Source organism: Oncorhynchus keta, chromosome 11 (assembly GCF_023373465.1).
Source record: "Oncorhynchus keta strain PuntledgeMale-10-30-2019 chromosome 11, Oket_V2, whole genome shotgun sequence".
NCBI classification, from domain to species: Eukaryota; Metazoa; Chordata; class Actinopteri; order Salmoniformes; family Salmonidae; genus Oncorhynchus; species Oncorhynchus keta.
The window spans coordinates 37,531,414-37,546,008 of record NC_068431.1 but is presented as its reverse complement, the minus strand read 5'-3'; the positions used below and the strand labels follow the sequence as shown (position 1 = coordinate 37,546,008).

Sequence of the window (14,595 nt, the reverse complement as noted above, 5' to 3'; positions counted from 1 at the left end):
TTGCCTGTTACCATAAATAACAGAATATTTGACATTTGGTTCGATTTTTTGTTGTTGTTGCAGTCAACATTCACACACATTCCTATTTAGCTGTTATTCAATTCAAATGTATGCAGCAGTGGATGAGCAAAGTATATGAACATAGCTATTGTGCAATGTATAATCCATGCTAACCATATGTTACAGGGCCTAGCAATGTACCAGGATAGTCTGAACTAGTCCTCATAAAGAAAAAAAGATTGAATGCTGCCATCTGCTGAGGGGAACTAAAACTTCATGATAACTAGTCAACAAGTTTGACCGGTTTATCCAAGGCTTCTATAATCTAAAGTAAATATATTGTAGTCTCTCTAAACAAGTGCCTATTCATCAAAGCAATGTCTGAAAAAATATATATACTGTATCAGTCAAAAGTTTGGACACACCTACTCATTCAAGGGTTTTTCTTTATTTAAAAAAAACATTTCTATAATGTAGAATAATAGCGAAGACGTCAAAACTATGAAATAACACATATAGAATCATGTAGTAAGCAAAAAAGTGTTAAACAAACCAAAATGGATTTTATATTTGAGATTATTCAAAGTAGCCACCCTTTACCTTGATGACAGCTTTGCACACTCTTGGCATTCTCTCAACCAGCTTCATGAGGTAGTCACCTGGAACGCATTTCAATTAAGTTTAGGTGTGCCTTGTTTTTTTGTGGAATTTCTTTCCTTCTTAATGCGTTTGAGCCAATCAGTTGTGTTGTGACAAGGTAGGGTTGGTATACAGAAGATAGCCCTATTTGGTAAAAGACCATATTATGGCAAGAACAGCTCAAATAAGCAAAGAGAAATAATGACAGTCCATCATTACTTTAAGACATGAAGGTCAGTCAATCCGGAAAATTTCAAACACTTTGACAGTTTCTTCAAGTGCAGTCGCAAAAACCATCAAGCGCTATGATGAAACTGGCTCTCATGAGGACCGCCACAGGAAAGGAAGACCCAGAGTTACCTCTGCTGCAGAGGATAAGTTCATTTAAGTTATCAGCCTCAGAAACTTGCAGCCCAAATAAATCACAGAGTTCAAGTAACAGACACATCTCAACATCAACTATTCAGAGGAGACTGGGTGAATCAGGCCTTCATGGTCGAATTGCTGCCAAAAAAACTGTACTAAATGACACCAATAAGAAGAAGAGACTTGCTTGGGCCAAGAAACACGAGCAATGGACATTAGACTGGTGGAAATCTGTCCTTTGGTCTGATGAATCCAAATTTGAGATTTTTGGTTCCAACTGCCGTGTCTTTGTGAGACGCAGAGTTGGTGAACGGACGATCTCTGCATGTGTGGTTTTCACCGTGAAGCATGGAGAAGGTGTAACAATGTGGGGGTGCTTTGCTGGTGACACTGTCTGTGAATTATTTAGAATTCAAGGCACACTTAACCAGCATGGCTACCACAGCATTCTGCAGCGATACACCATCCCATCTGGTTGCGCTTAGTGAGACTATAATTTGTTTTTCAACAGGACAATGACCCAACATACCTCCAGGCTGTGTAAGGGCTATTTGACCAAGAAGTAGAGTGATGGAGTGCTGCATTAGATGACCTGGCCTCCACAATCACCCAACCTCAACCCAATTGAGATGGTTTGGGATGAGTTGGACCGCAGAGTGAAGGCAAAGCAGCTAAAAAGTGCTCAGCATATGTGGAAATTTCCTTCAAGACTGTTGGAAAAGCATTCCAGGTGATGCTGGTTTTAGAGAATGAGTGTGCAAAGCTGTCATCAAGGCAAAGGGTGGCTACTTTGAATAATCTAAAATCTTAAATCGATTTGGATTTGCTTAACACTTTTTGGTTTACTACATTATTTAATATGTGTTATTTCATAGCGTTGATGTCTTCACTATTATTCTACAATGTAGAAAATAGTAAAAATAAAGAAAAATTCTTGAATGAGTAGCTGTGTCCAAACTTTTGACTGTTACTGTATATGAAGTAACATATTTAGCATTTTGTGGAGTCAATCTATTTGCAGACAAACTATACAGACTACAAGTAAAATGTAATATCAACACTTTTTGAGGGTCTTTAAGATCCATGCAACATAAGGACTGTATACATTCTCAGAAAGATGTCAATACAGTCCGCGGAGAGAAGAAAATGGAGACCTCATCTGAAAGCAGGAATCAAAACCTCATTTTTATTTTATATTTATTCCATAAACATTATTACAAAACTCAGCAAGTTACCAATATTACATTGTCACCATACAGGCTTGTTCACAAATATTTAAACCTTTGCAACAGTTACAACAAAACAAAATGATACTAGAATGATTTATAAAACAGCAATAAAATCACAAATATGTCTTTATTTCAGTTTTTCTTTTTCTTTTATCATACTTTTTACACAGTAGCACTACACTCCCACAACAAGATTGGTCTGATTACAAAACTTCCGACAAAATGTTACAGCCTTTTTTCCCAGTGTTTTCCCTCTCTCCTTTTATCATTTTTTTTGTCATGTTTGTTATTTTGGTTTTTAAAACCAAAGGCATGTCATTATACATCCCTTTCACTGCCTATAAAGGCGAAAAAAGGGTATCCACATTTACAAATACTTCACAGCACTTTCTAAGAAAAATATACACTTAGAAAATATTTTACAAATTGGCACACTGAAAAATATACAAGATTCATGGAGGATGTCAGGAGTTCTTGTGGAATCCCTCTGGCAACAACTCTGACAATATTTATAAAGCTCAATATTCTTTTCAACAAAAATGGCAAAACACAATTCTAATTAATGTCAAAATCATGGCAGAATTACATCAAACATAACAGTATCTTATACATTCATAAATAGGGCACAGAGGATTTCTTCATCCTTTTTTCAGTTACCTGTAAGTTCATTTGCTTTCAAGCACCTTTCACAGGCAGCTCAACAGTGGTACATCATATAAAACTCGTGTTGGAGAGGAAGTCAAATACATTCAATTAACAATGGGCAGGGATGATATAAGGCAGTCTACTCCACACCACCTGGTGGTGACACCTGTCCTGATCCCCAGTCTCAATGGCTAGCCTGGCAACTTGGAGAAGATGGAGGGGAAGGGGGGTTTCGAGAGACAAAAGGTCTTCACAATAAATATTCAATCTCTGATAGATAGTATCAATTCATGTAAATTGAAATAAATTGTAGAAATCTAATACAGAGCTCCATGTTTGTGCAGTAGTAGGTGAATCCATGAGATTACATGAGATTACATGAAGCAGTATACTAACAAATTCAAACCTCAAGATTGAACTAACCTGTTAGAGCATAAAGATTTCTTATTGACACAGTGCTACTTTTTAGTTGCTGAAACAGCTTATGGCAGCTCTCCACAGGACCTATTTAATCCCCTTCTCTGTATCGCCATGCTGGCTGTTGATTTTGAGTTCAGATGGCAATCATTTCAAAGGAATGTATGAATGAACAGACAGTCATTTGCATTTTGGTAAAAGGTGTATCACTGTCAGCTGCAGGTGCTTGGCAAACGGAATGAAGTGTAAGTTCTCTAGAATGTCGACCGGGCCAGAACACCCACCCCCCAACCCTAACAAAAAGAACATGAAACAGCCAATATACATATAGATATAAAATGTTTATACAGATACTTGTTCAACGTTTGGCACATAATTCCATTTTTAACAATTATAATTATCGTCATATTCTGCAAATAGTGCATATGTCTCTGTACAATAGCATTAACAAATTGCAATTCTGGGTACTTACTCCACTTACCCTCCCACCTCCTCTCCCCAAACCATGGCAAAAAGCCAATGACAAATAATGCCATTTCAAGATATTAAGAAAATTAGGACAGTATGAGAAAGTCGTCTTATCATTAATACAAAAATGTCCCTTTTTTATTCTGAAAAGTCTGGTTCCCAGCAGAACAGCAATACAGTTCTCCTACACCAGTAAAACATCCACAAATGGAATGGCTGGGTGGTATCAGTAATGATAGGACACTTCTATTGTTCCCTCATGACTAACTCTACTCCACTCTCGCTTTGTACACTGAAGGCAACCATTGACTAAATGTAAGGACGGACAACTTTTGAACGGTTATTTTAAACATTTGTGGAGAGCCACAAACTGAATTTTGACAATGTTAAGGAGGGGCAATCTGTTCCGCTGAAATGGAGAATTGAAAAAACAAAGCAAACCATTAAGTATCACAAAAATGATTTTCAAAACAGTTTCAAGGCAATTTTTCTTATTATACAAAAGTCAAACTTAAAGTAACAAAAAACAAAACAAACTAAAGACCAAGAAAGGTGAATCAAGCAGCAGTCAGAAACAAAAAGCAGCCACGGTAGTTCGAAATCACAGTCAAGCTAGAGACAATCAATCACACAATAGGTAGTTTCGCTGGAACAAATAAAAGCTCACATGCAAGTTGTTTCAGGGTAAAAGAAGGAGGTGGGGTAGTCAGGGTTAATGTCTTTGCCATGCAACACTTGGATTTAAGTCAAAAAGTGAGAGCAGTAAGGGAACCCAGGGAACTGAGCAAGAGGCGGGAGGAAATAGAGTGAGGGGGACGTATTTTGCAGCCACTGTTACAAAATATTACCTCAGTTTCTCATAAGAGGCCATCAGAGCTACGTTCTTGCTCGAGTCCCGCTTCCCTGTATTGTTTTCGTCTCCAGCAAATTTTGCACTGGTTTTGTGACGGTACATTTTTTTGTGTGCGGGCCCACAGATGCCAGGTATACCGAGGCTGGACTTGTTGAACATGTTGCAGTCTAGAGTGAGAGGGGGGAAGAAGGGGTTTGAAGGAATGAACTTGGATTGGTTTTTGGCTCCCCTGCCAGTTGCCTTCCTGCCCCTTCCTGCCCCAGGGGAGGTGGCATAACCACCCTTTTTCCTGACGTCAGCTGTTGTGCCCGCCAGGATTTTGAGTGTCTTAGTTTTAAGGCTGTTGGCCTCTGGAGGCTGACAGAGTCCAGACATGGGGTCCCACAGTGGCTCGATGGACACCTTCATAAACCTCTCGACCTCTGCCATCCCAGAGACTATGTTGGACAGGATGTTGGAGGGCTCCTCAAACTCTCGCTGGTCGTCATCCACAGCACTGTTGTTGTTGTTTCCGCCGTCTACCCAGCCCCCACCGTGCTCCACCAGTAAAGGCCAGTCTTCTGACAGTCCAGCAAGACCTTCACTTTCTTCACCTTTCGCCTTTGCCTTTGCATCAAGCAGGGCTTTTAGCTTTTTGGATGAACGAGAATTCTGTCTAGGGGCTTTGTTCTTCTCTGTCTTGGGGGCCCTTGGAGTCTTGGTTTTCTGTTTACTGGTTGTTTTCCTTTTTGACTTGGGACCTTTAGTTCGGCCTCCAATAGATTCAGCCTGCTCATCAAAGACGTCCGTGCCGTCAATCTTATCACCTAACCCTGTGCCGTCATTGTCATTGAAAGTATGGAACTGGAACTGATGATTGTTTATCGCTCTGCCATCATGGTTTTGTTGTGGCAGGACATTACAGTCCCACTTAGTCCCATCAGGTGGAGCTGAGAGAGTCATGTCTCCTGTCTCTCCTTGAAACTCCCTGGCCTTTCCTAGGCTTTCCCTCATTTCTGGACCCATCACCTGTGGGGAGAGATTTGGAGTGTCGGGTGGCGACATCTCTGACAACGACGAGTGCCTGAACTTATCGGGGGTGAAGTTGGAGATGTCCAGTAGGTCTGTGGACTCCCTAAGGGGAGTGATTTCATCAGTACTTTGCTGGATCACCAGTTTGGGACTACAGTGGGCCAAGAAGTTCTCGTTCACATCCTCTTCACTCTCCTTCTCACAGGACTTGTGACTCATAGTGCTGTAGTTGCTAGAGGAGGCAGACAGTGAACCCATAGAGTCATAGCTGGCCAGCCTGCTGTTCTCTGTGTTTAGAGTGACTCTATGGAACTGCACCTGTTCCTCTTCAGCTGACCGGCTGGCCTGTAGGGTTGAGTCTGGTCCTGGTGGCTCTTCAGGTAAATGTGCCTTATCATTCAGCAGTCTGTTGCCATCTACATTGACTTGACTATATCCTGACAAGGGCAAGTTGTTTGTCATTGGCAAAGGCATGGTGTTGGAAAAGCCAGCAGATTCTGGTGGAATGTCAGATGTAAATGGTAGCTGTTCACCTCCAGACTGCCATGATATGTGAGTGAAGTTTGGCTCCATCTGATTGGAGTTAGAGGGGGATAGTTGGAGCTCGGACTCTGAGGGAGGAGATAGAACACAGCTCTGGGCCAGCTGTAGGTTAGTGAATGGATTCTCTTCCTGGTAGAGCCCATGGGGAAACTGTTGTCGGGGATTCTGCTGCTGCTGCTGCTGGGAGTAATATGACAGTCCAGTGTTACTGGATGAGTCAGAGGCATCTAGTAATGTCTGTAGGTAGCCTCCGGGGATGACAGGCAGACCACTATTCACATTTACAGGATGGGTCATTGTGCTGGAAGAGGAGCAGGGGGCTGGTGTAAAAGTAGACTTTTCAGTGGGGTCGACACTGACAGTGGAGTCATCACAAAGCTGGGGGCTGCCTGCTTTAGAGTAAACTATGTCAGGGTGCTGACTTGGGGATAGTGGGCCAACCTCTTGTAGGTGTACCACAGTTTTACCATCCTCCTGCTGAGCCTCTGTCATTTTTTTTGACTTCAGTCTGGCCTCGCTTTTAAATTTCCTTATTTTCAAAATCTTATTTCCAAGTCTTTTCCCCTCCCTCTCTAGCGATCTGCTTTTTCCTGTCACACTGCCTTGGTCTAATCTAGCAGCACAGTCGGAGGTTGTTGTTGTTATTGATGCCATATCTGTACAGGCAGCCTGATCCTCAGCTGCTCGCACCTCTTGCTTGTGATCGGCGTGGTTTGGCGAGAGCTCTACAGTGTGAATTCTTTGAATCCGGACTCTATTTGCAATCCTGTATTTTCGTTTTGTCAGGCTAGAATTAAGGGAACGCCTGCAGCCATTCGGAAATGTGTTTTTATCACCAGCAGCCAGCCTGCGCTGCTCCTGCATTTCCTGGCGCCTCTTTTGCCAGTAGTCTTTCAGAGGGGCCATTCTCTGGTACTTATGAACTAAGTCCTTACTTAAGCTTACTGTTGTCTCTGATGTGTCAATTTTTCCCAGCTTTACTAACATGTGCTTCTCCCCTTTAAATCGGTTTATGATGATGTATTTGATTATCACCGGAGGCTCTTTTCGTGAGGATTTTCTCCTCTTCTTTGGACACCAGTCGTCATCCTCCTCTTTTTTTGGACCCATTGGCTGCTTCTCTTTTTTCTCTGTGTTCTTCTCGCTCTCGATAGAATCCACGTCGTACAGATAGTCGTCGCTGTATCTGACTTTCCTCTTGGACCTCAGCCCATAGCTCAGCTGGCTGGAGGAGCTGGAGTTCTCCCTGGAGAGGAAGCAGTATTTCCGTTTGGTCTGGCAGGTGTCAAGTGAGGATCCAGTACAGGAGCTGTCATCGCTGTACTCTCCAGAGTCCTCTGTGGAGTTGTTGAAGTCAAACAGGAAGCTGCTCTCTGGACTGACACTCGGCATCACTTCAGCAGAGCTGCTGCTGTTGTTTTTGTCAACCTTTTCTCCAGCCGCCCAGACTTCGACCTTCTCTCCATTCACCTGCGGCACTTCAGCTTCCTTCTTCACTGCTCCCTCTCCCTCCTTTTTGGCGACGACACTTGGGAAGAAGTTGAACTGGGTTTCCTCCTGAATGGTGTTGGTCTTCTCTCGGACGTTGTCCTGAAAGGACTCGTAGCGGATCTTCAGCGAGCACACGTCGCTGCCCAGGGTGGAGTCCTCATCATCAAACATATAGTTGTCTACGTCCTCTTCTGAGAAGAGGTTTACAGAGAGCTCGTTCTTAGAGCAGAGGTCCAGCAGCTCGATCTTACTCTCGCTGATAAAGGACTCAAAGCAGCCCCAGTCCTGGCTGGAGTTAGCCAGCAGAGCCTCCTCACCGTTGCACTTGTCCAGGAGCAGGCCTTCGTAGATACTCTTTGACGTGGCATCCTCCGAGTCACTGTCCTCCGCTGACTTCTCCTCATCTGTCTTCTCCACCGCTCTAACCTTGTGCTCTGGGTAGCTGAGGAGCTGGTCTGAGAGTAGCTGATCCCCGTAGCGGATACCAGAACTCATGCACTGCATGGCCATGTCAGGACAGGAGACAGGACAGGGGTCGTAGTCCCGGCCCAGGCCCAGCCCTGGCTCAGGCTCTGTAGCGTCCTTGCTCTCGATGAAGCAGCCCAGGCAGGTGCGGCTCTGTGGCATAAGGCAGTCCCCCCCAGACAGGGCCGAGACACTCCCTGTCTCCATCATGGTGAAGGCAGCCTTGTCACTACAGTCCTCTGGAAGAGCCCAGTGACTCACCAACTTGGTGGAGCAAGAGGAGGTGAGGGAGATGGTGTGAGTGGAGGAGGAGTCATCAGCAGTAGTGGTGCTGGGCTCAGGGGTCTCTGTTGGGCTGAGAGGTGAGGATGGGCTAAGTGAGGTCCTCTCACTCTCAGGGCCTCCTTTTGGTAGATTGGCTTTAGGAGGGGTGCCGGGACTGTCTAGCTTCAAAGAACTGTCCTGGTTGTGTGATTCTGTAGAGCGGAACAAAGAGATAGTATCAGATATCAACTAATTCCCTTGTGAACTCACTGATGCACAATGTGAGAGTACTTTAACATACTGTATTTCCTATATAAGATGACATTTTAATATACTATCCTATTTCCTTTCTTTAATTATCTTTCATTTTCAGCTCAATGTACACAGTGTACAAAACATTAGGAACACCTCCCTAATATTGAGTTGCACCCCCTTTTGCCATCAGAACAGCCTCAATTCGTCGAGGCATGGGTTCTACAAGGTGTCGAAAGCATTCCACAGGGTCGCTGGCCCATGTTGACTCCAATGCTTCCAACAGTTGTGTCAAGTTGGCTGGATGTCCTTTGGGTGGTGGACCATTCTTGATACACACAGGAAACTGTTGAGCGTGAAAAACCCAGGAGTGTTGCAGTTCTTAACTCAAACCGGCACACCTGGCATCTACAATCATACCCCATTCAAAGGCACTTCAATATTTTGTCTTGCCCTCAATGGCACACATACACAATCCATGTCTCACTTGTCTCAAGGCTTAAAAATCCTTCTTTAACCTGTCTCCTCCCCTTCATCTACAATGATTGAAGTGGATTTAGCAAGTGACATCAATAAGGGATCATAGTTTTCCCCTGGATTCATCTGGTCAGTCATGGAAAGAACAGGTGTTCCTAATGTTTTGTGCACTCGTGTATGTTCCTAGCCTCTCTTTCATCTGGTAAAATGCACAGGTCATGTTTTTTTCAAACAGGCTGCACAATGTAATAGTTTAGTACAAAGACGAGGCATATTAGAGTTAATTCAAGCTGAAAAGGGGAATTCAGCTTTTTCTTGAGAAAAATGAAATGCTCATCATTAATCATCATCATTGTGTTTCTTGTGCTCTATAATTTGTGATAAGAATGCAATGAGAATAAAATAAAAGCCATAATAGAAAGTAATCATGTGACAAATTTTGTGGAAATATAGAAATCATTAGCCTTTTTTTTCAATCTTAAATAAGTCCTCTGCCTTTTCTATTACTCTGATTGAACATCTTTATGTTGATGTATTTACAGGATGAATGGAAGGAATGACAAAAGGAATAACCTTTCCCGTCCTCTGTGTGAGTGGCCTTTACCCTTTGACATTCAGGGTCGTTAAGGATGGGAGTGTCGTGCGAAAGGATGATAAGTTCTTTCAGAATTAAAAAAATGGACGAAAACATTCCACACATTCATTAGACTGTCTCTGGGCATTAAAACAGGTAGCAAAGGTTAAGGTCACTAAATATCAAGGCTGAGGCTTCTCGCCTTTCAGCTTTGTAAAGGTCACAGCCAAGCTAAATAGCAGAGGTGAAAAAAATGCGTACTGTAGCATATTGTTCCATATAAGAACTCGTACTACGATTGTGTCATAATGTACCGTGATAATGTAGCAGCATTCCCTCTGTTCCTTTATAAAAACACATTGTAAAATGCTATAACATATGATACAATATGATACAATATAGCTACACCTGTGGAGAAGAATTAGGTTTTGGTGTGTCCATTTGTTTTTTTGTTTTTTAAAATTCAAGTAGGCCTCATGTGTTTCTAGCAAAGCAACATACACATGTCTTTACCATTCTGGTCCACTTTGTTGATCTGTTCCAGGTTTGAAGCCAGCACAGCAAAGTTGGGTTCTTGAAAAACATCCATCAATTTAGAGTGGTTCTTGTCCCTTACATTATTACCACTATCCAACCTGCAGAGGAAAAACACAAGACACATGAAAACACTGGTGCTGACCAAAGGAAAAGGTGTATTATGTCATCATAATAATATATACTGCCATGCAAATCCCTTGTTGACTCTCGCCTTTCTCAACTGCTGCATGAGCAGCAGCTACTCTTTCTGGGGCTTCAAAAGAGGCCAGGGAATATTCGGGATGCTATATTTCTACCTTTAGCCCAAGTTTCTACTCTTTGTTCCTGTAAAATATATGTCCCCATCTATGGGCTACCAAGGGATATTGTTTTGGGCACCATTATAGGGAGACTGCCGTATACTGTATCTAGTAGGCTTTTAAACACATGAGCCTCAGTCTGCATGCAAATTGCAGGCACATCCTCCTGGCCTTTTGTTGATCGCTTTAAGTGTTTCTCAAATCGCAAAACTCCTCAATAACATGCTTGCTGAATGAGAATTGTTCTAAGCAAATGTCAGAAGTAATAATTGTATAAAATCATGCCCCCAAAAAATCTTATTTCTGTTCTCTAACGAGCTCTCTAACTCTCTTGTTCACGCTCTCAAACTCCCCGTCCTCCCCGTCCTCCTCCCACTATCCCCTTGCAGCCAGGGAGAAAAAACAAATGGCCACAGATTAATGGAGACGGAGAAGAAGCAATAAGAGGTTGCATAAAATTAGCCCTATGTCCAACGATCATGTCCCATTTAACACATTATTAAGCCATGTTGTTTCTCCTGGAGGCAATTTGCGACAAAGGTTTGTGAGCCGCATGAAACAAGACTCTCTGCCAGCGCAGTGCTGACTCACTGCCAGCTAGAAAGATACTGTTAACCTGGCCTGGCTCTCTGTGTCATTAACCTGGGCCTCTGTCTGTGTTAACCTGGCCTGGCTCTCTGTGTCATTAACCTGGGCCTCTGTCTGTGTTAACCTGGCCTGGCTCTCTGTGTCATTAACCTGGGCCTCTGTCTGTGTTAACCTGGCCTGGCTCTCTGTGTCATTAACCTGGGCCTCGGTCTGTGTTAACCTGGCCTGGCTCTCTGTGTCATTAACCTGGGCCTATGTCTGTGTTAACCTGGCCTGGCTCTCTGTGTCATTAACCTGGGCCTCGGTCTGTGTTAACCTGGCTTGGCTCTCTGTGTCATTAACATGGGCCTCTGTCTGTGTTAACCTGGCCTGGCTCTCTGTGTCATTAACCTGGGCCTATGTCTGTGTTAACCTGGCCTGGCTCTCTGTGTCATTAACCTGGGCCTCTGTCTGTGTTAACCTGGCCTGGCTCTCTGTGTCATTAACCTGGGCCTCTGTCTGTGTTAACCTGGCCTGGCTCTCTATGTCATTAACCTGGGCCTCTGTCTGTGTTAACCTGGCCTGGCTCTCTGTGTCATTAACCTGGGCCTTTGTCTGTGTTAACCTGGCCTGGCTCTCTGTGATAACCTGGCCATGGGTCTGTGTGTTAACCTGACCATGGGTCTGTGTGTTAACCTGGTCATGGGTCTGTGTGTTAATCTGGCCATGGGTCTGTGTGTTAACCTGGCCATGGGTCTGTGTGTTAACCTGGCCATGGGTCTGTGTGTTAACCTGGCCATGGGTCTGTGTGTTAACCTGGCCATGGGTCTGTGTGTTAACCTGGCCATGGGTCTGTGTGTTAACCTGGCCATGGGTCTGTGTGTTAACCTGGCCATGGGTCTATGTGATAACCTGGCCATGGGTCTGTGTGTTAACCTGGCCATGGGTCTGTGTGTTAACCTGGCCATGGGTCTGTGTGTTAACCTGGCCATGGGTCTGTGTGTTAACCTGGCCATGGGTCTATGTGATAACCTGGCCATGGGTCTGTGTGGTAACCTGGCCATGGGTCTGTGTGTTAACCTGGCCATAACATGGGTCTGTGTTAACCTGGCCATGGGTCTGTGTGTTAACCTGGCCATGGGTCTGTGTTAACCTGGCCATGGGTCGTTAACCTGGCCATGGGTCTGTGTGTTAACCTGGCCATGGGTCTGTGCGTTAACCTGGCCATGGGTCTGTGCGTTAACCTGGCCATGGGTCTGTGCGTTAACCTGGCCATGGGTCTGTGCGTTAACCTGGCCATGGGTCTGTGCGTTAACCTGGCCATGGGTCTGTGTGTTAACCTGGCCATGGGTCTGTGTGTTAACCTGGCCATGGGTCTATGTGATAACCTGGCCATGGGTCTGTCTGTGTGTTAACCTGGCCATGGGTCTGTGGGTAACCTGGCCATGGGTCTGTGTGGTAACCTGGCCATGGGTCTGTGTGGTAACCTGGCCATGGGTCTGTGTGTTAACCTGGCCATGGGTCTGTGCGTTAACCTGGCCATGGGTCTGTGTGGTTAACCTGGCCATGGCCATGGTCTGTGTGTTAACCTGGCCATGGGTCTGTGTGTTAACCTGGCCATGGATCTGTGTGTTAACCTGGCCATGGGTCTGTGTGATAACCTGGCCATGGGTCTGTGTCTACCACTGTGCCCTAATCTTACTGGAAAGACTCTAGTCAGTATGACCCATTTGTAAGCCGTTTGAAAATCTTAACATTAGAATTGTTGAATCTCAGCACTGCATAGAGGGACCATTGGAAACATAGTAGTATAGGGAGAGAGTTTGCAGAGACATGACAAATTATTCAGTGGGAGATGCTCAGCATCTTTTTACAACTAAAAACAACACCTGGCGGGTCCAAGATGACAAATGCGTGAAAGTATAACTGCCAGACTTGAATCCATTACTGGCATGGGGTAGCATCTGTGGTTATCAGACCCTTGTGAGGCACATTCAATTTATTTTTTTCTATTTCTGTATGCAGAGAAAAGGAAAACACATCCCATCATATGAAATGAAATGATGTTATTTCTAAGAGGCCCAGGTTATCAGAGCTTTCTCTCTGCTCAGAGTGCGGGCCACTGGCCCAGAGGCTCTGAGGTGATTAAACAGAAGGGATCACTGCTAATGCAGGAGATTCACTTTCAGTCCACATCCACATCACCTGATCCATCTGCTGCAATCAGGGCTCTAAATGGGAGTATATGTGACACTGAGTCTTTCTTCTCAGGAGGAACAACTGAATTCCCAGAGAAACACTGAAATCACAATTTTAGATGAACCAGAAATCAGCCAAATGGTGGTGCTGGGCTACAGCATAGCAAACATAACGTATGATTGACCAGTTTCACTTAAAATAATGAAACACTACAGTATGGGTTTGTAGTGGGGCATAGCAGTACACCATTGCAGAGGTATGATGATGTTATAGAAAATTATAAGTCTTCAATAATTCAACTTTCAAAATCCTACTGAGAACTACGTCAACCACTGCATAGTTACTGTATATTTGACTATATTACATCATACTGCACTCTGTATGCACTCATTCCTTTGTTTGAAGCCATATTGAGCAAAATTTGGAAAAACAGTGTGTTCTTAGCTGCTGAGCAAGGGAATAAAAACACATCTCCTGAAATGTTGCTTATTGGTTTAATTTACTTGAGGACACATACAGTAGAGTAAGTGTATGAGAGACTGTAGGCACCTAATTAATAATGGATGCATACTAGGGCTGGGAAATGCTAGGGACCTCACCATACGATATTATAGCGATACATAGTTGCCGATACGATATGTATTGCGATTCTCACAATTTTACAGTATGTATTGCGATTCGATACTGTGATTTATTATGATTCGATGTTTCAAACATATTGCTCACCATATGTCTGCTGCAAACGAGTTTTGATCAGTCTGTCACGTCGGTATGTACGATTCGGGAGACAGGCGCAGGAATGCGTAATGTTTTTTTTATTACACCCAAATTAAGGCGTGCCGTGCAAGGGCACGGGGAAGAAGACCAAACAAACATGTATAACACACAAGGTTGAAACCCAAACAAAAGAGCGAGGAGTACCTCAAATAAATAACACAAGCGCACAATGATTAACATACAGGACGAGACCCGTAATCATCTGCGCAACCCACAATGGTACGAAATCCAAAACACACAGCACAGATACTCACACGAACCAACGGACATTGTATCAATAATCGACAGCTCAATGGAAACCAAAGGGCACATATAATCAAATACAATCAGCGGGAATAAGGGCCAGGTGTGCGCAAAGTTCCAGAGGGATCCGTGACACCGTCATGGAAATAAAACTGCTGAAAAAAATGTGCTCCCTATTTAAAAATAATCTGGAGGATAAGCAATGAAGGAAAAATACTGGATTGTTGGTGCAGGTAGAGCCAACCAGCGCAAAAATAATATTATCAATATTGTCAAAAT

General features: G+C 43.8%; 1 protein-coding gene across 4 annotated transcripts in view; it reads right to left on the bottom strand.

Annotated features, from left to right (window-relative positions):
* Nucleotides 1-2,163: 2,163 nt before the first annotated feature.
* LOC118390184 (neurite extension and migration factor-like) overlaps nt 2,164-14,595 on the bottom strand; it is a 33,794-nt gene continuing 21,362 nt past the window's right edge. The window contains exons 1-4 of one of the 4 annotated variants that reach the window (XM_035780481.2): nt 14,328-14,400; nt 10,208-10,329; nt 4,613-8,603; nt 2,164-4,173 (exon numbers count right to left, since the gene is read on the bottom strand). In XM_035780481.2, the coding sequence (XP_035636374.1) occupies nt 4,110-4,173; nt 4,613-8,603; nt 10,208-10,283 (4,131 nt within the window). In that variant the 5' untranslated portion in view covers nt 10,284-10,329; nt 14,328-14,400 and the 3' untranslated portion in view covers nt 2,164-4,109. The other 3 variants (XM_035780479.2, XM_035780478.2, XM_035780482.2) reach the window with 3 other exon arrangements.